Source organism: Erigeron canadensis, chromosome 1 (genome assembly GCF_010389155.1).
Source record: "Erigeron canadensis isolate Cc75 chromosome 1, C_canadensis_v1, whole genome shotgun sequence".
Classification (NCBI taxonomy): Eukaryota; Viridiplantae; Streptophyta; class Magnoliopsida; order Asterales; family Asteraceae; genus Erigeron; species Erigeron canadensis.
The window spans coordinates 46389382-46416494 of NC_057761.1; the positions used below are offsets into that span (position 1 = coordinate 46389382).

Genomic DNA, 27113 nt, shown 5'->3' on the forward strand with positions numbered 1-27113 from the left:
TAAAGTTCACTTGTTAATAAATAAACGTCAATACTAATCAATAGTGTTTGCAATTTATTTTAGCCACAAATAATTTTAGTACTACAAATGTTATGACTAAAATTTCAAAAGATAATATTAATAACGGATACCCGGACCCGTCGGGTCCGGGTATGAGACGATTTTTTTTAACCGAGTTCGGGTTCGGAATTACCTAAACCCAGGTCATACCCGACCCGATGCCATTCCTAAATTTGGTCAACATTGCTCATATGATAAAAAAAAATGATATAGAAGAAAAAATAAAAGAGCAAGTTTAAAATAAGAAACTTAATAAATAAATGAAAATATGATATAAAAGAAAAAGTAAAAACCTGGTTTCAATAGCAAATATGTTATTCAAAATGCATGTTAATAACAAATTTGTCACTTTTTTTTACAAGAGCAAGTTTGCCACTCAAAATACATATAAAGGGCAGATTTGCCGCTCATATGATTCTAAAGATTTATTTGTCACTAAAAGTGACACTTAGGTGCGAGGATTTTTTATCAAGTGTGGAACCGAGATCCCTTAAACTCGAACGACGACGGACCTAGTTGTCATCCTTTAATAATATTATGTTATATCAATTTAAGAAAAACGGCAAAATTTTACCTACTATCAATTTAAATGGTGAATTTGTCATTTATATGTATTTTGATGTCAAATTTACTTTTAACATAAATCTTTTTTTTGCAAAAAATCATCGTCATCGCACTTAAGTAGACCGTTAATTAGAAACCGCGTAATATGAGTTATGAACGCGTAATCTGGCGTATCACATATCCAAACCGACGTTACTGTATTATATGATCTGATATCCGCTCCCTCCCTCCCGCCCGCCCGCCATTCATTCATTCATTCTCCGTCTGTCAATACTTACATCTGTATATCTATATCTACAGAGGGAGATATTAATTAGGGTTTACACTTTATTATATCAACCAAGAAAGTGGAAATCGGCGGCTAGGAGGAATTCACATTCACATTCACATTAATGTGATTGCATTGCATTCGTCTCGGTTACTTGCAATTGGTTGGCTGTGTCTAATTCCTTTTCTCCTACTTGCCTTAGTTACTGTACTTTGGATTCATCGGGTAAATATTCTGATCTAAATTGTTTTATTGTTTTACTTTGCCCGTGTTTAAGTGATTCTTGATAATCAATTAGTGGTTAAATGAAATCCTCGTAAAGTTAGGGCTGGATCATTGTGCAACAAGTTATTGTTGCTAATTTGTGGTTCTGTGAATTTATTAATTACATTTCAAGTTTTGGCATAACCTGTAGGATGTGTGCAACTTCATGTCATTCCTGGTACTTCATATAATACTGGTTTCTATTCTGATTAAATGGCTATCTTATTTTTAAAGGCTTTGGACAGTTAATGTTTTCACTTGATCTTTACTGATAGGTATTCCTGGTCCCACTTTAGATTTTGATTACCAGTCCCTCATTTTTCAGTATTCATGGTTCTACTTTAATTTTTTATTACCAATCTCTCTTTTGAAAAAAAAATAGTATTTTGAGGTTGATCGTTTGTATCTAGGTTGTTGTAGCAAGGATTGCGTTCTTGATATGGGGATTTTCTGTTTATTTGTGTTGATTTTGATTTGTTATATATTTTAGTAATATACAATATTTTTAGTATAATTCATGGTATGTACAAATTATTTTCTTATGATTACCCATATTTTATTTGATGACATTTTACTTGATGGGTTTTTCAATTGCTTTGGCATTCCTTATCTATAAGAACACCTAAACACTTGTTTTTAATGCTCTTGTACTTTGAGGCTTATACTTGTGCGTTTAATCAAGTGTATTAGGCCGTTTTAACGGGGATTGCTTTAGCTTCTGAAGTCTGTTAATTTTTGTTGTTTTGACGTTTTCAATGATAGGGTTACACGTCCTTACAGTTTTCCATTTTCAGTTGCTTTTGTATGTTCCAGCTACTATAACACCTAATCACACGTTTCAAATGCTCTTGTACTTTGAGGCTTGTACTTTGGGTGTTTGTTTGTGTGTATTTAGGTGGTTGTTTTAGCGGGGATTGCTTTAGCTTCTGAAATCCCTTAAGTTTTGTTGTTTTTAACGTTTTCAATGATGGGGTTACATGTCCCTATAGTTTTCCTTTTTCAGTTGCTTTTGTATGTTCCAGCTACTATAACACCTAATCACACATTTCAAATGCTCTTGTACTTTGAGGCTTGTACTTTGAGTGTTTGATTGTGTGTATCTAGGTTGTTGTTTTAGCAGGGATTACTTTAGCTCTGAAGTCCCGTAAATTTTGTTGTTTTGACGTTTCTAAAGATGGGGTTACATGTCCTTATAGTTTTCCATTTTCAGTTGCTTTTGTATGTTCCAGCTACTATAACACCTAATCACACGTTTCTAATGCTTTTGTACTTAGATGGTTGTAGCAAGGATTGTTTTAGCTTTATTTCTCCTACTTATGTGTTTTTGACATTTTTAACAATGTGGTTACATATGTTTTAAAATTTACAATTGCTTTTGTATCCCCGTATCAGAACACATGCTTTTTATGAGCCTACTCAGATTAGAACTAGTTAACTCTCTATCGGCCGGCTTTTAAGCAACCTTCGCATTTCCTGCTGAGATCCCTAGTCTTCAAGTAGGAATTGCTTTGGTTTTATGAATTCTTCGTTTAGGTTATGCTCTTTGTTTTGGTTATAGGTTAGAGATCATGGTCCTTGCTTCCATCCGGGCAAGTATCTTATTCAAATTTTGGCATAACCTGTAGAATATGATGTGTATAACTTTGTGTCATCCCTGTTCCCTGGTACTTTGTATAATACTGGTTTCAATCAACTAATCAAATGGCTGGCTGTTGTTTAAAGGCTTTGGACAGATAATGCTTTGACCTGATCTTTGCTGCTGGGTACTCCTGGTACTTCAGATTTTGATTATCAATCTCTCATTTGTAAAGTAGTATCGGTTATTAATGATATTTCTTTCTTTAAGTTTTCTAGTTATCTTTTTATATGGATATGCTTTCTGCTTTCATTTTGTAGGGTTTTGTTAGTTGAAAAGGATCTATGGCCATTAGTTAGTGTCACCTTGTAATTGAATGGTTGCAGAATCGGCTGGGTTAAGGGTTTTGTAGGTTCAAGGATACGTGATGTCGTATGTTGAATGTGTATCAGTGGGAGAGCTACTGGTTATTGGTTGTTTTTTTGTGCATCTTATCTTATGACTGTCAAAAGAAGGTGCTGGTGTATATGGTAGATCAGATGGCATTCGTATATGGTTTTCCTTTTCATAGGTAGAGTAAGGTTTAGCTTATTGTTGCTCTTCAATCAATTCGTTTTGGTGTTTATGTAATTTTTTTTTTTTGTATCAATGTTAAAGAGTTTGTAGGGTTGTGCTGATTGAGAAGGTTCTCCATGGCAATCGATTCGTCTCAGTTACTTGAATTGGATGATTGTGTCTGATCTCCTTTCTTCTACTTGCCTTAGTTACTGTACTTCAGATTCAATCAACATTACGGGTAAATTTTCTGATCTAAAATATCTTTTATTTTTTGAGGTCAGGTAGGTTATCTTCTAAATTTAGGAAATATTGATTTGCAAGCTATTTGTTGGATCTCAATTAGGAAATCTGTTTTGACACTTTGCCCATGTCTAAGTAATTCTTGATAACCGATTAATGGTAAACAAAATTTTCGTATACTTAGGATTAGATCATTGTGTAAGAAGTTTTTGTTGCTGTTTTGTGTTAATTCTTCATTCAGGTTCCTGGTCTCTTCCCGCGTTTGGTGTCCTCCACTTCTCTTTGGGAATCCTAATCTAGTTTTGACATATACTTCGTATAATACCGGTTTTTATCCTAATCAAATGGCTGTCTTGTTATTTAGAGGCTTTCGACAGGCTATTTTTAACTTGATCTTTGCTGCTAGGTGGTTCTGGGTCCACTTTAAATTTTGATTATCAATCTCTCATTTGAAAAAATAGTACTTTGAGGTCGCTCGTGTGTATCTAGGTTTGCTGTAGCAATGATTGCATCTTTGATATGGGGACTTTTTGTTCATTTGCTTTATATTTGAATAACATACTATGTTTTTAGTATAATTCATGGTATGTACATATTTTCTTTGACGGCATTTTACTTGTTTTTTCGATTGCTTTTGTCTTCCCTAACTGCTAGAACACCTAGACACTTGTTTTAAATGCTCTTGTACTTTGAGGCTTGTACTTGAGGGTTTAATCATGTGTATTTAGGTTGTTCTAGTGGGGATTACTTTAGCTTTCGAATCCCCGTACTTTATGTTGTTTTGTTGGGGTTACATATGTTACAATTTTCAATTGCTTTTGTACTTTCCAACTATTACGACACTTGATCACTCATTGCAACTTCTCTTGTACTTTGAGGCTTGTACTTGAGAGTACGAATGTGTGTATCTAGGTTGTTAGTGTAGCAGGGATTGCTTTAGCTTTTGAATTCCCTTACTTTATGTGGGTTTGCCGGCTTAAGTAATGGGGTTACATATGTGTTAAAATTTTCAGCTGCTTTTGAACGTTCCAACTACTATAACACCTAATCACACATTTCAAATGCTCTTTCACTTTGAGGCTTGTATTTTGGGTGTTTGAATGTGTTTTTTTAGGTTGTTGTTTTAGCGGGGATTGCTTTAGCTATTGAAGTCCCTTAATTTTTGTTGTTTTGATGTTTTCAATGACGGGGTTACGCTTTTAAAGTCCCTTAATTTTTGTTGTTTTGACGTTTTCAATGACGGGGTTACATATGCTGTTGCATTTCCCAACTACAATAACACATAATCACCTGTATCAAGCTCTTTTTTACTTTGAGGCTTGTACTTGAGGATTTGATCATGTGTATTTAAGTGATGGTTGTAGCAAGGATTGCTTTAGCTTTTGATTTCCCTAACTTTCATGTGTTTTTGATGTTTTCAGTAGTTGGGTTACATATATTTTAGGATTTTTAATTGCTTTTGTATCTCCTAACTATAACACCTTATCACTCGTCTCAGCTTCTCTTGTACTTTGAGGCTTGTCCTTGAGGGTTGATCGATTGTATCTAGGTGGTCAGCAAGGATTGCGTTAGCTTTTACTTCTCCTACTATATGTGTTTTCGATATTTTCAATATTGCGTTTACATGTGTTTTTTACAACTTTCAATTGCTTTTGTATCCCCGTAGCAGAACGCACATACCTTTGAATTGCTTTGGTTTTGTGAATTCTTCGTTTAGGTTCCTGGTCTCGTCTCATGGTTTATGTTCTTGTTCATTTGTAAGTTTTCATTGTGTCTAGTGATTCAGTTTAAAAAATATCTGGATTTTCAGTGTTCTGTAGAAAGGTGGGTAGTGAAAAGTTTATGCTGTTTGTTTTGGTTATAGGTTGTAGTGCATGGTCTTTGCATCCATCCGGGCGGGAATCCTATTCATGTTTTGGCATAACCTGTAGAAAGGGAATGTGTATAACCTGTTCCTTTATTACTTTGTATAATACTGGTTTCTATCAACTAATAAAATGGCTGGTTATTGTTTAGAGGCTTTGGACAGATAATACTTTGGCTTGATCTTTGCTGCTGGGTATGGCCGGTTCTTCTTTAGATTTTGATTATCAATCTCTCATTTGTAAACTAATAAAGTGATATTTCTTTTTTAAGTCTTCTGGTTTTTTTTTTTTTTTGTTACTGTTTCAACATTTGAAGCTTGGCAATTTATTATGTTGATTTTTGTAAGGCGCGACATGGATTTACAGAAGTGCACTTTCTTATAATCCCACTGATAAAAGGAGAGCTTTGACATACATTGATGGTGCTGGGAAAATGCACAGAGTGAGCAAAGGTGCACCAGATCAGGTAACCATGCATTGGATTGCATTTTATCTCCCACGGGTCATAATAAAACATATCTAAAAAGGAAATATGTTAAATGGGTCATATGTTTCCCGAATTCATGCTTACAATCTCCTTGATTGTGACATTTAAATATTTAAAAGACAAAGTAGTCCACACTACATTATTTAAGTAGTTTATCCTACGAAATATGACTCTTTGTTCATTTACCATTGACTATTAGATTTTGAATTTAGCTAAGAACAATGCAAGATTGAAAAAAGGGTACACATGATTATTGGCAAATTTGCTGAACGTGGACTTTGATCTCTTGGAGTAGCTCGCTAGGTAAAAAATCAGCGAATAACTTCTTTTATAAACTTATGTTTTCTACTTGTATTATGTTGATTCTCTGGTCAAGTGCATTTCTTTTACATACATGAAGTACCTGCTAATAGTAAAGGTAGTCCTCGTGGTCCTTAAGAATTTGTAGGCCTTCTTCCTCTTTTTGATCCACCTCGTCATGACAATGCTGAATCAGTTAGCAGTGCTTTAGACCTAGGAGTGAATGTTAAGATGATCACAGGTATGTTTTACAATCTACAGAAGCGGAGATGACAGAATGGATGCGTCACAATGGGTAATGTTTGGAATGTTTGAAATAAGTTTGGTTGACCCGTGGCAATGTTTTTCCTGAACACTTAAAATTTTTTATAAAACTCTAACATGCACCTTTGCAATGCGGTGGGATCAAAAACTTTGTGGTCGGTAATGAATGGTAGCTATGGCCTGTTTTGCTTAGGGTAACATTTTGTGAGTTAATATTATTAATTGTTGTGTTAGATGATATATAAGGTTGAAATGTTAGTAGTTGGATGAAATAGTTGGTGATGAATAGTTATAGTGTGTTTGAAAGAAGCGGTTGTCATGGATTAAGGAGTGAATATTATATTTAATTTAAGAAATTATTGGAGTCATAGTATCAAATTTTACAGCACTTTTTTCCACAATATAGAAAACAAACGTTTGGTGGACGTTAAAACCAATTGATCTCAAGATAAGTTGGTTAGGTACCCGTTTGAATCTTTAGATATTTACAATTTTAAATAACCCGAATAGACCTGTAACAGTGACATTCAAATTTTTCAGGTGATCAACTGGCAATTGCTAAGGAGACAGGTAGTCTTCCAGAAATGGGTGTCAATATGTGCCCTTATCTTTACTCGCCAAACATAAAGATTAGCTAAGTGCTTCTCTTCCCGTTGATGAACTCATTGAGAAAGCAGATGGTTTTGCTGTTGTTTGTCCAGGTAATTATAAACACCCCAAGCTCAAAGTTACAGCTTGATTTAATGATCTACATCACTTTAAAATCAATGCTCATTGGTGATCAATGAGGCTAAATTGTAGGTTTGAAAATCAATCAGTTGAAAGTCAATGCTCATTGGTGATCATTCCTGCCTAATCTTTGGACTAATGTGAAAGACCACATTTTGGTACAGTTGAGGAAAAACTAGAGTAATGTCTTTTTTTGTTATTTATTCATAGGGTTATCGTAATGACAATCGGTTGGATATATTTCTTGTGTCGTTGTAGGGTTTTGCTGGTTATGGACTGCCGGGCATATATTCCTTAATCTCCTATCAAGAGGATAGTTGCATCTGATCTCATTAATACTTCTTTTACCATGGTTGGTTACCTGATCATGATAATATCTTCTTTGTAGGTAGTAAGGTGCCTTTTGACATCATTGCATATATATTAAGCAGTTTATGACAAGCGACTCTTTACCAAGGGCTGGGGGAGTCCTTGCCTTATTTCACAGATTGTTGTAAGATTTACTTGATAGTCATTTTTTAACTTTCTTACATTCACCACTAGGATGGTGGTCCAGTGGTTGGGCATGTGTCTCCAAAAAGAGTGAAACTCCCTGAGGGTCAAAGCTTCACTAACTGGCTACTTAAAAAAAGATACCCTAGTGGCTATGGAGGTGTACCTGCTTTGACTTTGCGAGCCAGTTCTTGGGATTAGTCTGCTCCCAAAGTGAGTGGGGCACCTAAGGTTGCAAAAAAAAAACATAACTTTTTAATATATTTATTTTTTTGGATTACTAGCAAAAGTTATTTGATCATATCTTGCCTGCTTAAAGGTTTTGGTGGTTATTAAGATACTAAGGGCAGCGGGTCACTATAATATAAGTGTCGGGTTATTTAACATACTACAATTGGAATGTCATCTGACCATTGTTAAAATTTTCATGAGGGGATGCATACATCTATCATCTATAGCTTGTTTTCCTTAGGATCATGTGGAACCCGAGGTCCTTCTCATAGAGTGGAGTAAGATTTAATTATCGTTTTTTGAAATTTGTTTATCATACCACTATAATACAGATACAGGTTTTTGTTGGTTGAGAAGGATCCCTGGGCATCAGTTCTTTGTAATCGGGTGGGCGTGTCAGGGCTTATTTGTTCTATATGCTTTAGTTATCTTCTATATTTTGGGAATATCGATTTGCAACTATTTGTTAGAGCTTGATTAAGTTATTGGTTCACAAGTTATTATCCAAGAAGTTCAGGATAATTAATTGTAGGCATTATTTATATAATGCAATATTTTGACTTGATCATTTTACTGGTAGCTTTAATTTATGTTTTTGTTTATTTGATGAATCATCACTAGGAAGTGTTGGGAGAATAGCTTATGACCAGTTTGTCATACCTATAGTATTGATCACTATTTAAACCATGATTGTCAGTCTATCTTTGTGTACCCTTGGAAGCTGGGTGGCCTAAGTGATATATTGTTATTAGATGGATGTCATCATTGTGAGGTATTCTAGTACTTTTGTGTGCTTGTTTGTAACATTTTATTATGTGGTAGGCCTCTCTTAGGTTTATGCTATTATATAGGCTCTGTTAGTGGGCAGATAAAGGGAGGTCGAGTACTTGCTACTGCTAGATAGGATGTTCTTGCGACACTCTCTAAGTTGGGGGGGGGGGGGGGGGGGGGGGTAACTTGCTTGTCGCTAACTTCTGGTTATTATGTAGGTTCTCATTTCTAGGTCTTTACTCTTTATTGTATATAACGATTTGTAGGCTGTTAGGTTTATGGTTATTATATAGGTTTACTTAGTGGGCAGATCAAGGGAACTCGAGTACTTGCTAGTTAGGATGTTCATGCGACACTCTCTAAGTAGGTGGTGACTGGCATGCCCGCTAACATCCAGTTTTGCGAATTATCAGTTAGATTTTTTGGTTTTCTTTTCGCAGCTGGTATGTTTCTTTTTCCATTTGTAAATCTTTAATTGTATAGTGATTCGATCATGAACAGTTACAGGCTTTTATTTCTGTTACAGTTAATTTTTGTTAGAAGGTGGCCATGAGGAAGGGTTATGTTCTTTGGTTTGTTGATAGGTTGTTGATCATGGTCCTTGTTTCCATTCAAATGTGGCGCGTTTGGTTCACAGAATGTTTTGGGAAGGAATGGGATTTTTCAAAGGAATTGGAATTTGAAGGAATGGAATTTGACGGAATGTTTTTGATTTTTTGAAAATTCAAGTGATGGAAGGAATGAAATTCCTTCCTCCATCCCCAAGGAATGGAGATTCCATCAAATGATGGAATGTTTACATTCCTATGGAATGAGATTCCCTCTTCTTTGTGCAACCAAACGCACTAAGGAATGAAATTCAATTCCAATTCCATCAAATTTCATCAGATTCTGTGAACCAAACGCGTAGGGTTTACCTTTAGAATGTGTACACCTTGGCATCACCCAGTCCCTTGGTATTAAATGTATGGCTGGTTTATTGTTTCGAGACTTTTGACAGAATGACGGTTGACTGGGCCTTTGCTATATCTGCTAGTTTAAACATGGTTCTTTTATGGATCCATGGCATATTGCTGTGTCATTGGTTTCTTTTATATCTTTAGAGCCACACAAATCTCGTTACTTATCCTGTTTACATGATACAGCTTCATCAAGATCGGGGTTCTAGTTTTGAGTTGTCATTGTGCTAATTGAAAATCAGTGTATATTTGTTGTATTAGTTTATCTTTGTTGACATGTTGGCTATGGCATGGACAAAGATGATGCTTATTATCTTTGTTGAAAGGTACTAAAAAGCTTCTGCTAATTGACGAGTGCTTTTTCTATGGTTCTCTTTGTTTATTTGGTGACCTTCCTGACCGCTACCTTTACATTTTATGTATCACAGTACCTTGAATGGTTTTCTTTGAGGTTAATGGTCATCTTTGCAAAGTCTTATTATTATTATAATATAATGGTTATGCTGTTACAAGTCACTTGGATCTATCGAGTCAACAGGTGCTGTGTTGTAAATTTGCTTTGCGTTTTTGGTGCTTGCTTAACAAAGGAACTACAATGACGGTATAACAATCTGGTACTTCTGTGTTTTTTTGTGGTCTTTTTGTACATGGATTTTAGTTTAATCACGTGTCAGGTCTTTCTTTCCCCGTTTTATTTCATCAACCGAGACAACCGCTTCAATTTTTAATTTTTACCTTAAAAGCTTGGTGACATAGGCAATATACTTTTATGACCAGTTTTGAGCATTGCTGTTTGCACACATTTCGATACTGTTTCCCCTTTTTGTTGGATTCACTTTCGTACGGATGGTTATTACTTATTACTAAGAGGTATACCAGAGTTCTGTGTTCTTGTTATTTGTGTGTTATTGTTAGGCGTATGGGTTTCTGATAATTCCTGATATGCAGAGCAATAGAGCATAGGAGGCTCTAGTGATAGCTAAACTTAGTATTCTTTTTGTATTCTCTCAGTGAGATAGTGACTAACCTCTCCACTATCTTTGAATTATCTTGTTATAAATCTGGGTGTTCCTGGTTTCCGTCTCCAGCGGGTATGGTTTTTGTTATTGTTTTCATTTTCAGGTCTAAATTGCATGTCATGTCAATCATAAACACTTGTATAGTTTTTGCTATATATTGTATTGCTGCCATCTAGGGCTCTATTCTTGACCACAGCTTTGTTTTAAATAGTGCAAAGTGTGGTGCCATGTTACTTCCCACACAACCATAGTGGTATATATTATCAGTATTCTTTCTGAATTTTAGAGAGAATATTGGTTATTTGGATTTTTGTTAGTGGATATCCCATGATCGTTGTTACCATCTGCTTTCTTCTTTCTTTTTTAATGCACTATTGGGACATAATTGGATTTCATATCTTAAAGTAACCTACCTAAGGGTTTGGTTTCTAGTATTTTGGGAACAATCTAATCATGTCCCGTTTAGACTTCTTTAAAAAGGTATGGGCTTGTTATAGAAACTTCTTGCTTGTAATTTGCTTGGATTGTAATCTCTGCTTTAGATTGGCATTGTACTCATAGAACATGCAATGGTTGACCTTTTCTATGGTGGATATATCTTGTTGGGTTATAATCTTCACTTCAGATTGGAAAGCCATCTGTTATGGTGAATATATCTCATTTCCGGGTCATGGACGCACCAGGTTATGACTAGTTTGTTAACCAGGGCCATTTTATATGGTTATGTATTTTGTGCTTTTGCTAATGCAGTGGTGAGTTTGGGTTAGCTATTTTGTTGATGGATTTTAAATGGCTAACAGGGTTGATTTAAAATTTTTTTTTCTAGTCTAGTGTTAATGGGTCATGTTATTCCTTTTCTCTTTTCTCTTGCAAGTTCCAAGTCATACATTATCAGTAGGATGTAATGTCTACATCTATCACATGCTGTTCAGTTGCTCTGTTTGATCGGTATTCAAACTGTGGCCACCGTTTTCCTTTTTTTTTTACCTAAATTGGCACGGACGATATAATTCATGGCCAGTTTATGTCAATTGTCGCACGTACACTTCTGAATAGTGTTTACTTCTTCTGCTGTATTGTTATCTGGTTGTCTAAATTTAAATGGGGACTTTTTGTCTCACTTTTCTTTGTTTGGAGGTCATCTTTAACATTTTGTTGTTGCTGGTTTAGCAAGAAGCCTGTTTTGTGCAGTTTCTTAATCTTCAGAGTGCAAGATTGGATCATTTTTCCCCGCTAGCAGAACTCGTTGGCTCTTTACAAGTTCAAGTTCTGTATATAGTCAAATGATTTGTTTTTCAGCAGTAGTAATAGAGGAGGTCAGTTTGTCAATCTGTTTTTTGCCTTCTCTTTTCCGACTTTAATGAGATGCATCATGTAAGATGGTTGCATCTTCATGTCAAAATAGAAGATGGCGTCTTTTCTCCTTGGCAACTATTCTGTTCATTTTTTCCTTCCTTTCTCGTCTTCTCCTTTGCTGCTATACTGTTCTTTCATTCTTTCTCTTTTAATACAATTGGTTTGTTAAATACAACGGTTCTATAGGATTGAAGGTCTGACAGAGGTAGTACCTTTTAGCCTTATTTTACCTCTAAAAATTTGGTATCTGGGTCCTTTGTTATTCTTTTGTAAGTGCTTGCTCAGCTGCTAATTACGTAGGGTATGGAGTACTTGTGTCAGCAAAAAGTACCTGTTTCATACTTTTTATATGCTTCAGCCTTTTCTTTCTCATTACACTTTGACTTCCGTATTTTTGTTCACGTCATGTTATCATCTAGCTAATTGTGTTATATTTGGTGATACAAGATTGTCATAATTATAGTTTTTCATTTTGGTATTTCAGTTTTGTTTGCTTGAAACCAGGTGCATGTGCTTTTTTTTTCCTTCTAAATCTCTGTTTTTGTAGCTTGGGCGTCGGTCATGGCTTATGCGATACATAGTTTTTGATGCGTTAATGGGGCACACAGTGTAATGCTCCACATGAATGGTGTGGCTCTGTAGCAGTGTCAAGTAGGTTGGTTTGCCAAATGCCTGGCGTTTCGTTGATGTCTTACTTTGTTGGTGTCGACAGGTTAACTCTGCCTGTGGTGTCTGGACTCGGCTAGTCTCATGCTCAGATGGAGCGAGGAGGGTCGAAAGAGGTAAAACACTACAAACTGCTGCTAGTGTAGTTGTTGGCACGCATATCGTTTGGGCATCGCCTAAGTCAACTACAGCAAGGCATCGTTGTGATTATAGGTATTAGGTACCGTACCAAATAGGATGATATTTGTAGCCAGTGGCAAGTACGTTAATATATGTTTCTCGTTGTTTGCTGGATTATCTGCTTGGATATGATGTCATGTTGGATATTTTAGTGTAATTGGGGTTAACTTGTTTGATCAGTAACGTCATAATAATACATCATATAGCATTAGAGGTGCGGAGTGCACGCCTATTTGAATTTATTATGACCTTAGGGGCTTCGCCCCTAAGGTACGGAGGCCCGGGGGCAGTGCCCCTGGGAGCGGGGTCCAAGGGGCGGCAGCCCCTGGCAGGGTCCAAGGGGCAGAGCCCCTGGCTGGGGATTTCCATTGAATTGTTATGGTAAAACTCCTTCCGAAAATTTTATTTTCGGAATTCGAGGGACTAAATTTGCCAAATCCGAAACATGATAATTAACTGCCTAAAAGGCAGTTATTGGGCCTAATTAACATCCCGTAACATGTATGATCCGATCATTCTTCTTCCTTCTTTTCCTTTCTCTGGTTCTTTTTCTCTCAAACAAATCCACACAGAAAATTCTTAATCTTTGATTGTATCCGATTGAATAGTTTGGGTGAACCGCCAAATTGATTCAATCTGAAAGCGATCACGTGCCTTCAAAGATTGATTATATCCGGTTATTTTTGTTTGTTATCTCGAATTTCCCCAACATGTCACATATAGTAGTTAAGATTGGATGGGTATATGGGGTAATAGTTTTTTGTGTGGTCCTTTCCCCTTCTTAAGAACATGTATGACTGAAGCTTAGTCTGGGAACGGGTCTGTTGCTTTTTTTGACAATGAAGTTTTTTGTGGGTAAAAGGCTTTACACCTGGTAAATATTTTTGACTCTATAGTTTTACTTGCATAGTGTATCGTGTATGTAGACCAAATAATAGCTATTAACATATTGAATAGCATTGTCTCTAAGCAGCTGTGCTGCCATACAGATACGACAAGTATGAGAACCTGTGATATAGATTTTAGCTTCTTTTCTCTATCCGGCATCCTTCGTGATTACATTCCCACATTTATTATTCTTTTGAAATAGCTATATTAGTACCTCCCATTGAAGAAACTTTGAAGCAAGTTCTACTAGAATTTTCTTTAGGGTCTTCTCCTTAATATGAATCCATCAACAAGACATTGTTCCCTGAATTAAATCCAATGCTTTGGAAAAAAAAAAAAAAGTAGACCACAAAGTGTTTATATGTAAAGAATGTTTATTGTAATGCTCTTAAAAAGAAAGAAGATTGGTTATTGTGACTTTTTTTCATCCATCCAAGGACATGACCTTTAGTTTTAGATTTTATGTCTATAGAAGAAACTCAAACATTTGTCATTGGTTAAATTTGCGAAGGTTGATTAGGATTGGTTAATGAGTCTAATTATATACACGAAGTTATCATGTAATCTTTGTGTGCAAAAAAAAGCTTTCCGTTGCCGGGACTTGAACCCGGGTCTACTGAAATTGTTTCAACGTCAACAACTCAACATCATACTAAAAGTTGATTTTTATATGTAGTTTTTTTTTATGTAAATTTCTGACTTCCTGGACACCCAATAAAAAGTCATGGTTGTTTCCATCAGAAAAGGAGACAGGAAAGAAATATTGTATTGCACCAACATTATTTGTGGGTGGGTGTACTTCAATAGATTTCCAACGTAGTTTTGATACCAATTTATTAGAATGATGTAGATTTCAAATTAATAAAATAGAATGATTAGCTTTAGAGATATGAGATGTTATAGACGAGGGGACATTCGTGAAAATTAGAACATATGGGGGAGATTTTAGTTAAAAAAGAACTTTACTAATTTGAAATCTTGTGTACAAAATTTGCCTTTCATAAGTCGATTAGAAACATAATTTTGATATTTATAATAGCTAAGCCATGTAGGGACATCTAGTTAATGTCAACTATGTACCTATCTATCTAATAGCGCTAACTATCATTAACTAATCCTAGATTAACTTAGAAATACATTAATATTATACGGAATAACAGACTACGTAACAGCTAATAATAAGATTGACGAACTACAGCACGCCTGAATTAACAATACTAGATTACCAAAATTGGTAGACTGACTTGGTCAGTCAAGACACAACAATTATAACAAGGATGGGAATAAAAACCCGCATTTTTTAAACAAACTAAGGGATAACTAGTTAGATACACGTAGATTCCAACACGGCGTGTAATGTAACGTATTTTCTCTATTATATATATATGCATTCACAATCCTTCAATTTCAACGATCGATCGATAGCATTTGAAAACACTTCATTAATTAGGATCCTGCTAGATCACATATATATGTCAACCTAGCTAGCTAGCAGCTTAATACATCCATCTCTCCTTTAATTCCTTCAATCTGTACGTGTTAAATTGTTTGTTTCAACTCTCACATATATATACGGCTCAACTACTACGTACATTTACTCGTGTATTAATCATCAAGCACGCAGCACATGCATATATTCATGAACTGCTCTGCGGATCCAACAGAGATTTTGGTAAGTTTCATTGTAGCCGGCCAAAATGATAATTATAGTTGATTATGTTCTTTTTTTTCCTTTCTTTTTAATTTGGTTTGTTTAACTAATTAATTTGATTGTGTTTGAAATGATCATATGAATGGGATGCAGTTGCGAGCATTTTTGTGCCAAAAGGAGGGGCATACGTGACAGGACTACTACTATACTACTGCAGTTAGCTAGCTGGTATATATTTCGATTAGCTAGGGCTTCACGCTGCAAAGATAGATACATAGTCAATTATCCTCTCTAGTAATTAGTTTATCTTGTATTTCTAAGTTAAAACAATTAATTAGCCTCAAAAACAACAAAATCTAAGAAACACTTTCCCTTTAATTAAGCAATACTATACATATGCAAAACTGATCAACTACAGTATATATTAACAAAACACATCTCTCTCAATCGATACATACATATATATATCACACGTAGCTACTGTACACAAAACACTAGGAGCAAGAGGAAAAACAAGAGAGATCGATGTGGCATCCAATGGTCAACCTACGTTGTATATATGTATGGGTGTCACAAATATACAATGACGCATTGGTCAACATCAAACACAACTTGTCACAAGCAGAACCGCAACGACTGAGGCCCATCTTTAATCATCTTGTGCTCAAGTTCGTTGTGATCTGTCTCTTTGAGATTCTCCAACTACGACCTATATCTCCATTTGTGACACACCCAAAATCCATATTTATGGTGACTGCCACTGTGATCATCTACAGCATAACTTTTTATGCTGAGGAGAAATATCGTCATACCAATCGTGTATGCCTTAGTCTCGCACGTCGAGGGAAAATCATCTTGTCCGATTTTTTGGTGACGACTTTGGCATCGATTTTGGTGCCTAGCTTCATTCAGCCACTGGTGTATGTAGCTTACATCATATTCTATAGCCATGAGTGGATCTATTGGCTGTACAAGAGGATTCTTATGGATGAAGTAGTTGGACCAAAAATTGATGCACTTTGAAGTTGACCGTGTATATGATATGTTGTACATGAAGAAGATTCATGAGGTCAAGGGTTAATTTGGGAGCTACTACTAATTAATATATTGTATTACAAAATAAATTGATTTGGTGTGTTGTTAAATACTCTTTCTTTTCACAGAAAGTTGACCATGTATATGATATATTGCACTTGGAAGTCATTTCTTGTAAAATATTCTATATGTACTATGAAGATAAGCTATATTGTGTAGTCGTGGTTTGCTTTCATCAACTATTATTGAAATACTAATTTATCCTAGCTTGTTATTGCACTGGAATAATGAATTTTGTTTTGATCGCTCAAGTTGGTTTAAGATGATTTGCATATTTTATAAGCTAGGTTGCTACTTGCTAGCGTATGGTAATTCGTTATGAAAATGCTAAGTGTTAAATTAAAGTCATTAATTTTAGCAATTATTTTTTTTTTAATTTGTTTTATTTTTAAAACGGCGTGTTAGTAAGTTAGTGATTTGAAGTCTAACAATGATATCCAAATGGACAATTTACTAGAGGTTGGAACCCAAAGACACTTCTAGAGATCAATGGTGCGATAGCACGACCCGCATGCATCTGAAAAGTTAAATGTATGAACTCATGAGGAATTGAGATTCGATTCATAGTTTTCAAGCTTACATCTTCTCCCCAAAACCCCCAAAGAAAACCTTGGGTGACCACTTGATCTAAGACCAAGTGGTTGTTAATTTTAGCTATTATATATATAATTGATTACTTGATTTGCAAATGCCCGATAATGGTCATCAATACATTTATATCAACACATAAAATAATTACACTATATTTTTTATATTATTTATGTTAATATTGTGTGGATATCAATCTAGATTTTTTTATTAATGCAAATGATATTTTTGGTTGATAAAAAAGGTTTTATTAATATTTATGTGACAATTTAAAACTAAAAACTGATATAAATAATTAATTTTAAAAAAACAATACTAATTAATATTTAGTATAAAAGTTAAGATTAAAAATAATACAAGTTTATAAGCATCTATTTATTTATAATATAACTAAAAAAGGGAGTTGGGGGTACATTTAACACCCCTAATCTCCCTCCTTTAGCCTAATATTCTCTTCTTATTAATTTTCTATTCTCTCCTTTAACCTTTGATTAAAAAATTTTTTATTTAACTAAAGTTGAAAAAAAAAAACTAGAATTAATATTTATATGGAGCTAATTTCATATGTTTCTTCTTTAGTTTTCGTTTTTGTATTGATTAAGTTGTGGTATTTGATTAATATATTTTGAGACGTCCATTGGACGGGTCTGAGCACTAGCATATATATATAACAAGATATTCGATTATTCATTTTTAAAATATAATAAATATTTCATCTTGTTAGAAAAGTTATAAAATAGATTAAATGTGAAAATACCAAATTATCTTTAATAGTCTTTTTTTTTTTAATTATAAAAATTTTCAATTAATTATTTTCAGTGAATTAATTTACATTTTAAACTTTTTATTATTCACCGCTACCATTTGCACCGATATTCGTCACATCACCACCATACGTACCCTTGTAAAATCGAAATTTTGTAAAACCCCATTCGGAAAAAGGAAAATGGAAGCTGTGAACAGAACAAGCAGACTGAGAAAAAAACACACAAACACTTACAGATCCAACAAGATTTACATCATCATCTCATTAATCACAGTATCCATCTTTCTCTTATATATCTTCTCCCAAAACAACAATTCCATTCTTTTTCTCAAATCCCCAAAACCCACACAATGTATAACAACAATACCCCAAAAAGGAGAAAAATTCCTGTGGTACGCACCACACAGTGGGTTCAGCAACCAGTTGTCAGAATTCAAGAACGCAATGTTAATGTCGGGTATTCTTAACAGGACATTGATTGTTCCACCTGTTCTTGATCATCATGCTGTTGTTCTTGGAAGTTGTCCCAAGTTTAGGGTTTCTGATCCTAAAGATTTGAGATTTGCTGTTTGGAATCATGCCCTTGATTTGATTCGAGAACATAGGTATATAAACATTACAAAAGTTTGTTAATTTATTAATGGGTTTTTTTGGTTATATGAACTTGTTTCGATTCTTATTGAGTTATATAAAGTTTTATGTAGGAAATACTGGTTAGGCTGCATCCGTTAGAACTAAATGTTTGAATTTTTATTTTTCTTGGGTAACTTGAACAGGGATCCATTTTTGGGTAGTTTAATCGTTTTCATTAGGTTGATAGTAATTTGTTGAAATTTTCTGAGCGTGGATCGATGATAGTGAAAGATAGACAAAACTTTAGAGCTTTTTCAGATTGTAGTATTTTGCCCCCAACAATGCCCAGGGTTATGCTGAATCTACCAAAGAAATTTTGAAAATGACACTTTACAAAAGAGTTTTCCAAAGTGTACTTCAAGTTAGAAAACTAAGTTTGCTGCATTTAGAATGTGATTAGTTGGGTTGGCATGAAACGAGTGGCACCCTTGAGCCCTGAGATTTGCTGCATTTAGAATGTGATTAGTTCATAATTAAAACATATATGATTTTTCATTGCATGTCTGATGGAATATAGGTTTTTCTCTGAAAGTAAGCCCCTTTATAGTGTACACATATCAACAGCTAAAAGTCTCTTATCATACTGCCACAAACTGCTAATGGTACCTGTGTATTTCTGTCATTTAGTTTCACTTGCTGGTTCCATTCATTGTGGCTCATATCTCCGCCTGAAGTTCTATCGCAACATCAACACCAGAACGATACCAATTTTCCTATCCATTGTAGTCCATATCCAGACCATCTTTGCAGATGAAAGCTTTTTAAACATTAGAAGGAAGATGACCAATATAGCAGCCCAACCTATACTTAAAATCCCAACCATATACACGGAGTGAATTCCTTAGGCCTCCTTATATACATACATAATTCACGGAAATACAGGGGAAATCCATATTTGACATAACATAAGCACAATCCCCTTTGCCTATTTTATTGTTTAACTCGAAGGAGATTTCCCAAAAATATAAACATCAACTGATAGCCATAGAGGATCAATAACATATTGGTGGTGAACTCATGTGACAAAGAGGCATGAAGTTTCAAAGATTGGATTAAGATATATGAGATACACATATAGTTCTGCAGTGATCCATGATTTATTTCATAATACCAGTCGTTTAACTCGGAAGACTAAAAAGTTTTGTTTATTGTTACTGAAATGCTACATGGTTTTTAACATGCTAGAAGAGTTGCCAAAAAGTTGCCTTCTGTGACCTGATTGTACATATTAAGTCATATAGGAGAGATATAATCCTTTGGTCATTAATGATTTATATCATCAGTTTCAGTTGTTTGTTGATCTCTATTGTTGACACACATTCCCGCTTGCTTGACTGCAGATATATATCAATGGCAGATGTCATTGATATTTCATCATTGGTTTCTGATTCAGCAGTCCGAGTTATAGATTTCCGTAAGTTTGTATCTCTGTTATGTGACATGGATATCAACAATTTCTGCATTAAGGATTTAAATATGGATGATTTGTTGTTGGAAAAACTAAAGAAATGTGGATCCCTACTATCTGGGTTAGAGGATGATGTAAATGATTGTGTGTATGCTGTTGAAGAAGATTGCAGGACAACTGTTTGGACATACCAAAAAGATGGTGAAAATGGGGCATTGGATTCTTTCCAACCCGATGAACAACTTAAAAGGAAAAAGAAGATTTCATTTGTTAGGTGGAGGAAAGATGTTTATGATACCCTCGGTCCTCATTCTAGAGCCGATCTAGCCACTGTTTTGTCATTTGGTTCACTTTTCACGGGCCCATATAAGGGCTCCGAGTCATACATCGATATCCATGAATCTCTAAGAGACCCAAAGATACAGTCATTGATAAACAAGATCGAGTTTCTTCCATTTGTTCCCGAGATTTTGGATGCAGGGAAAGCATATGCCATCCACACAATAAAGTCACCTTTTCTTTGTGCACAACTTAGATTATTAGATGGGCAGTTCAAGAACCACCAGAGGGCTACCTTTCAGGGGCTAAAACAAAAATTAGATTCTTTGAGGCAAAAAGAGAGTTTGCCAATTCATATTTTTGTAATGACAGATTTGCCCATGAGTAATTGGACTGGAACTTATTTAGGAGAATTAGCAAATGACTCAGATTCGATTAAGTTATTTCTTCTTTCAGAAAACGATGAGTTGGTTATACAAACTGCCAAGAAAGTTGTAGATGAAGGTCATGGTATGAAGTTTGGAGCGTCTTATAGTGGCAGTAATGAAAAAGATTGTTACAGGGGTCAAAAATTACCTGAGATTCTTCTACATGTTGAAGAAACAGTTTGTAGTTGTGCTTCCCTCGGTTTTGTTGGAACTACTGGATCTACCATCGCAGATAGCATAGAAATGATGAGAAAGAAAGAAGTATGCTCTCATTGAAGTTTAACGTTTTGTAAGCCACATTTGATTGCGAATGATTGCTCAGCTCGAATCTTGTTTACACGCATAACTATTAGAAATCGGAACCTTGGGTTGCAAAAGTATGAAGTCTGGCACATATTTTAAAAGTCGGATTGCTGTGGAAGAGCTGAGGACTTTACGGGATTTAGCCTGTCAACAAAGTGTGACCTCCTTAATTATGCATTCATGCTTCAAATGTAAGTTAACTTTTTGTCAATGTAAAGGAAGATCAAATTATACATGAATAGGAATTAGGAAATGACAAATGAGTCGAGCCTTTTTGAAATCTGAGTTTCACTATGTCCATATGCTATATAAGTATATTTGCAACATAAACACCATATAAGTCCTTTCTCTCTTTTTGAAGCGTGTAACTATATCAGTATATGTTTCTCGTCTGTAATAACACTTTTGTGGGGTACTTTTGGTGGAAAACTACATATTTAGTACTATTCATATATTGAACCATTGTCGAGTTATTATTCGAAATTTTGTGAGTCCGTGCATTACACGGGTATAGTACATCAGTTGGAAATGACAATTGAATGAAATTTTTTGAAATATGAGTTGCTCCATGTCCATGTTGATAACATGAGCTTGATAGATGAATGGTAAAAAGGAAAAAATAAAAGAAATTCAGAGGTTTTTTTTTTTTTAAATGGTTTGATATTTGCTAACTGTATCAAACCATTTTGCTTTTAGCACTTTTGGCATGTTTGGACATATTTTGCTTTAATTATTTGTTATTCTGCATTGAAAATTTTCTTTATCTTTGCGAAAATTTGAGTAGTTATTCTAGCATTGTGTATTTCCTATAGCTGAGATTTTGAATGTAAGCTGGTGTGCCGAAACAGAAACTTAAACTGCCCTTTATACTTGCACAAACTAAGCTTTTAGTCATGTAGAGAAACTCTGGAAGAATTGTTTCAAAACAGAAACTATATTCCTTTCTTTCTTTTAAACAGCCAATATTTTATAAACAGCAAACCTGGCAAGTTGAAAGATATGCAATGATACAAAGTTTACAATGGATTACCCCATAAGTTCCAACAAAGAGATAACTAGATAAGCCTTTAGCTCTATATGACTATCTAATCCACGTAAAAGAATAAAGTTTAACAATCTCCCCAATCCTTGCAATATCCGGCTGTTTCTATTCAAAAATCAACATGTTTCTGGAGCACCATATACACCAGATGGTGGTTGAAAAGATTGCATGCAACAGCCTGGTTCTATTTTGGTCCACACTAAACCTTGAAGGGAACCCCAATATACTTTGAATTGAGTCAAAGGTTGTAAGAGGGAGGCTGCACCATTGTTCAACCCACCTCCACACATCCTTTGCTAGTTGACAAAGGGCCAGAACATGGTTGGCATCTTCATCATATAACCTGCAGAAAGGGCAAAGAGTGTCTTTATTGGCAATGCCCCTCTCCATGCTAAGAAACTTAACTTTATTGGCATCCATATATTCCAGTAATGCAACACCCCAAAACTGACACCATTTTTTCCTTGTATCATGAGACCACCACTTTTTAAACTAAAAGCACCATTAGCCCTTCCTTTCCAGGACCAGGAAGCATTATTATCATCTTCACATAATTGAAACACGTTAGATAGATTTATGCCCAATTTATGCAGGTCATTGTCTACTGGGCAAATTGCTTTCCAAACCCCACCTATTGTCGTCTTAATTGGAAGAAAAACTTGGATACTCGGGCTGTCATGAATAGCTTTTATAGTCTTGATTGGAAGAAAACCTTGGATACGCAACATCTGTTATGTCACTCTCTCTCTCCTGTGCTATTTATATTAACCTTTTTCTACGGTTCACTCAGCAACTCAAGGTGCTAACTGCTAAGGCCTCAATAGTAGAAAACATAACTTGTTGTCTTGGAAAATTTTCTAAGAAAACGTGAAAATTATAAACCGTGATTAAATTAGAGTTTTCTAAACATCATTTTTTAATTTTTAACCTGAATTTGGAAAACAACATTTGATGTTTTTCTTTTTCCATTTTCCATTCCCTCTCCGGCTCTCCCCTTCTTAACATGTATTCTAGTTTTTAATAAGAAAAATGAAAATAGATCTTTCAGTTTCAAATGTGGTTTTAAAATTTTTTTTCAAATAAAAAAAAAACTCTTTCATTCTAGAAAATTAAAAAACAATTTTTACAATTAAACGCAACCTAAGTTTCTCTCCCAATACACCAAATTTCGTGTTCTAAAAACATCATATATCTTTGTTCTCATAAAATTACTCATGTAGCTTTCGATTTTGACATAGCTTTATAAAACAAGAGTTGTATTCTTTGCCAAAAGTTTCTTTACATCACCAAAACCACAATACTTTAAGAGGCAGTTTGTTTGTTGTTGAATGGATTGATAGTATTCGGTATGTTTGATCAACGCAAATAGAGTCTCTGGGCAATTTCAAACTGTGCAGAAAATTCAAAACCCTTGATCAATCAGCTTGTTTAATTGGTGTTATTTGTTGCTTCTTTTATTTGTGCGAAAGAAATTGCTTTTTCTCGAATCTCAAGTGCACTCGGTACATAGGACTATAGGGTTCTCATCCATTTACCTTAATTAAGAATGTGTATAACGTCACTGTTTAGAGGAATTGATGAAAATAAAGTCAAATACATATATAAATCACCTTTATTTACAATATCATTAACGATCATTGTTATAAACTGTAGTCATTTTGTCTAGCAATGATAAAACAAAAGTAATGGTTGAATGTGTATAACGTCACTGTTTAGAGGAATTAATGAAGATAAAGTCAAATACATATACAAATCACCTTTATTTACAATATCATTAACGATCATTGTTATAAATTGTAGCCATTTTGTCTAGCAATGATAAAACAAAAGCAATAGTTGGCGGTGTAGATGATATTTTACACTACGGAGGTAGAGGAATGGGTTCAAAACCCTTCAGGAAAAGTAAGGATGGTTTTGAACCCATGACCTCCACCCTGATAGTTTAAGACATTAACCATTCCACCAAAAATCACTTTTGTTTTATCAATTGTAACACCCCAAAGTTTTTAAGGTAAAGAAATTAACTTTTTTTATAGTTTTGACATTAAATTAATTTCCTAGTATTTCATTTTTCAATATGGGGATAATTTAGTTGGAACTTTAGCGGATAGTAGGTATTTTCACACCAAAATTGGAGATGGGTCGTGGCATCTTCTTAGATTGCCAGCCACACCATTCCCTCCATACTCACCATTCCACTATCATTTCTTCAAGCTCTCCAACCTTCTTCTTCTTGTTTCTATCAAATCAAATTGTAATTTCTTCTAATTCAAGGATAATAATAATAATAATAATAATAATAATAATAATAATAATAATAATAATAATAATAATAATAATAACAATAATAATAATCATCAAAAATTGAAAAATAAGGGTTTGTGAGGTGTGGTGGTGGCTGGATTTTAGTAAGAAGAAAAGGGGGAGAAATTGTGATTTGGAAACCCTAATCTTTTATCTCCCATTTTAGAGGTATTGATTTCTTTAACCTAGTTTTTATCTTTTCTATTGAAATTAGGGTTCTTAAAGTACCAAAAATTGGGGATTTTGCTAGAAAGTGATTTATATATAGTTTTTCTCCAAATTCTTATTCATTCTAGTCAATAGTTGGCGGTGTAGATGATATTTTACACTACGGAGGTAGAGGAATGGGTTCAAAACCCTTCAGGAAAAGTAAGGATGGTTTTGAACCCATGACCTCCACCCTGATAGTTTAAGACATTAACCATTCCACCAAAAATCACTTTTGTTTTATCAATTGTAACACCCCAAAGTTTTTAAGGTAAAGAAATTAACTTTTTTTATAGTTTTGACATTAAATTAATTTCCTAGTATTTCATTTTTCAATATGGGGATAATTTAGTTGGAACTTTAGCGGATAGTAGGTATTTTCACACCAAAATTGGAGATGGGTCGTGGCATCTTCTTAGATTGCCAGCCACACCATTCCCTCCATACTCACCATTCCACTATCATTTCTTCAAGCTCTCCAACCTTCTTCTTCTTGTTTCTATCAAATCAAATTGTAATTTCTTCTAATTCAAGGATAATAATAATAATAATAATAATAATAATAATAATAATAATAATAATAATAATAATAATAATAATAATAATAATAATAATAACAATAATAATAATCATCTTTAATCATCAAAAATTGAAAAATAAGGGTTTGTGAGGTGTGGTGGTGGCTGGATTTTAGTAAGAAGAAAAGGGGGAGAAATTGTGATTTGGAAACCCTAATCTTTTATCTCCCATTTTAGAGGTATTGATTTCTTTAACCTAGTTTTTATCTTTTCTATTGAAATTAGGGTTCTTAAAGTACCAAAAATTGGGGATTTTGCTAGAAAGTGATTTATATATAGTTTTTCTCCAAATTCTTATTCATTCTAGTTTGTTATTGAGTTGCTTAATGTAATTAACTAAGAATATGTGTGTTGAGATGAAAATATTGATCTTAAGAAAGTGATGATTTTTACTAGTTAAATTATTGGAAGATAAAAGTGATGATGTTGATGTTGGATTGAATTCAATAAACAATTTTGTGAAAGAAAAGCAACTCAATGACAAAGTGAGATGATTATAGGTTAAGAATCTAGTGAAATGTTAGAATGACTAAGTTGAGTTAGTCAAGATTGTGAATATTAGCTTATATGCATATTATGATGTGATGATAGGTTGAAAACTTGTATTTGTGCATTGACATATTATCGAGTCTTTGTTCGAAGTTGCGGAGGAGGTGAGTATATTTGCATACCTTTATGTTTATGTTGGGTCAGTTGACCACCATGTTGAAGTTTGATTGTCCATGTGTGGAAAGACCACCATGTTGAAGTTTGATTGTCCATGTGTGGAAAGACCACCATGTTGAAGTTATTTGTCCATGTGTGGAAAGACCACCATGTTGAAGTTGTTAGTCCATGTGTGGTAATTGGCTTATATGGATCCATATATGTGTTGTTAGTGTGCAAGGTGAGCATGTAAATGTGACATGACGATGCCATAGGTTACATGTAATAGTCCTTGTACTTTGCCCTCCTTCGTATTCGTAAATGTATGCAAGTATATTCACTAAGCCTTTGCTTATATTTTAGTTGTTTACCATTTTATAGGTGGTTCCGGAAGAAGGAACTAATTCTAGTTGAATTGAAGTGTTGATTTTTGGAGTGCTAGTTGACTCGAAGGTATTTTTGGCCATTCACGGAAGAATGGTATTCTTTGGTTAGAGACTTAGTGCATCCCACCTCATATGGCTCTTGGTACAATATTGGCATTTTGAATCTTCTGGATATGTAAATTGTACATTGTGGTGTTTGTAACTAGTCTTGTTAAATTGAAGTCAAAATGGTGTTTTGGATAATGTGGCAAATTGGGTAAAGTACCCATGAGTTGTTATCTTTGTACATTCTGTTGAATGAAGTTTGTAAGGATATTACTTTACCTTTTAAGTTCAAATTGTGTCCATAATCAGTGTTTGAAAGCTTGGAAATGAGTCTTAAAGATTGCAAGTTGAGTCAGGTGTTATAAAGGGTCATCTTGTTGTTCAGCGAAAATATGTGGCACGTACAGAAAAGGTATGTGGCACAGTTTTGGTTCTGTTCGGATTTTGGTCATTTGTGTGGCACATACAATTTGGATGTGGCACATGGAAAACTTGAAGTCAGGATATGTGGCACATGAAATACAGCATGTGGCACATATTTGCCTCTGTTCAGATTTTAACTCAAAAATGTGGCACATGCATATAGCATGTGGCACACCTGGGCGTAAAAAAAAAAAATTAGTTTTTCTTTAATCGAGTCATGTCGTTTCATCAATGTTAAACATTATATTAATATTAAAAACGTAAAAAAGACAAAATGGCTACTGTTTATAACAACGATCTTTAATGATATTGTAATCCTTTGTTTTTTTTGTTTTTTGCATTTGTGTTTTTATATTGTTTAAACATTTATTTTTTATTTGGTTTTGTCTCGATTCTTTTTTGTATTTTTTGAGTTTATCATATTATTTTTTGTATTTTTTTTGTACCAATTGATTTTTTATGTCTTTTCTATTTTTACAAATTAGTTTTTCATATTTTTCTTTTATATTTGGCTTTTGTATATCTTCTCTAAACCTGAACATGTGAGATTTTTAAAATTTAATATACTAAAGGATGGTAGCACCTTCAATATTCC

The 27113-nt window shown here is 34.3% G+C and overlaps 1 protein-coding gene and 1 long non-coding RNA gene across 2 annotated transcripts; both read left to right on the forward strand.

The window, feature by feature from the left end:
• Positions 1-3057: 3057 nt before the first annotated feature.
• On the forward strand, positions 3058-13060 carry LOC122585520. The gene is made up of 9 exons (XR_006321722.1): positions 3058-3303; positions 3390-3528; positions 5547-5589; positions 5743-5861; positions 6082-6185; positions 6987-7147; positions 7248-7333; positions 7434-7668; positions 12716-13060. It is a non-coding gene; the product is annotated as an uncharacterized LOC122585520 (long non-coding RNA).
• Positions 13061-17940: 4880 nt separating this feature from the next.
• Positions 17941-21371, forward strand: LOC122584893 (O-fucosyltransferase 30). Its single transcript, XM_043756969.1, has 2 exons — positions 17941-18442; positions 19811-21371. Exons 1-2 carry the CDS (start codon positions 18018-18020, stop codon positions 20859-20861), a joined length of 1476 nt encoding a protein of 491 aa, XP_043612904.1. The 5' UTR covers positions 17941-18017; the 3' UTR covers positions 20862-21371.
• Positions 21372-27113: the final 5742 nt, after the last annotated feature.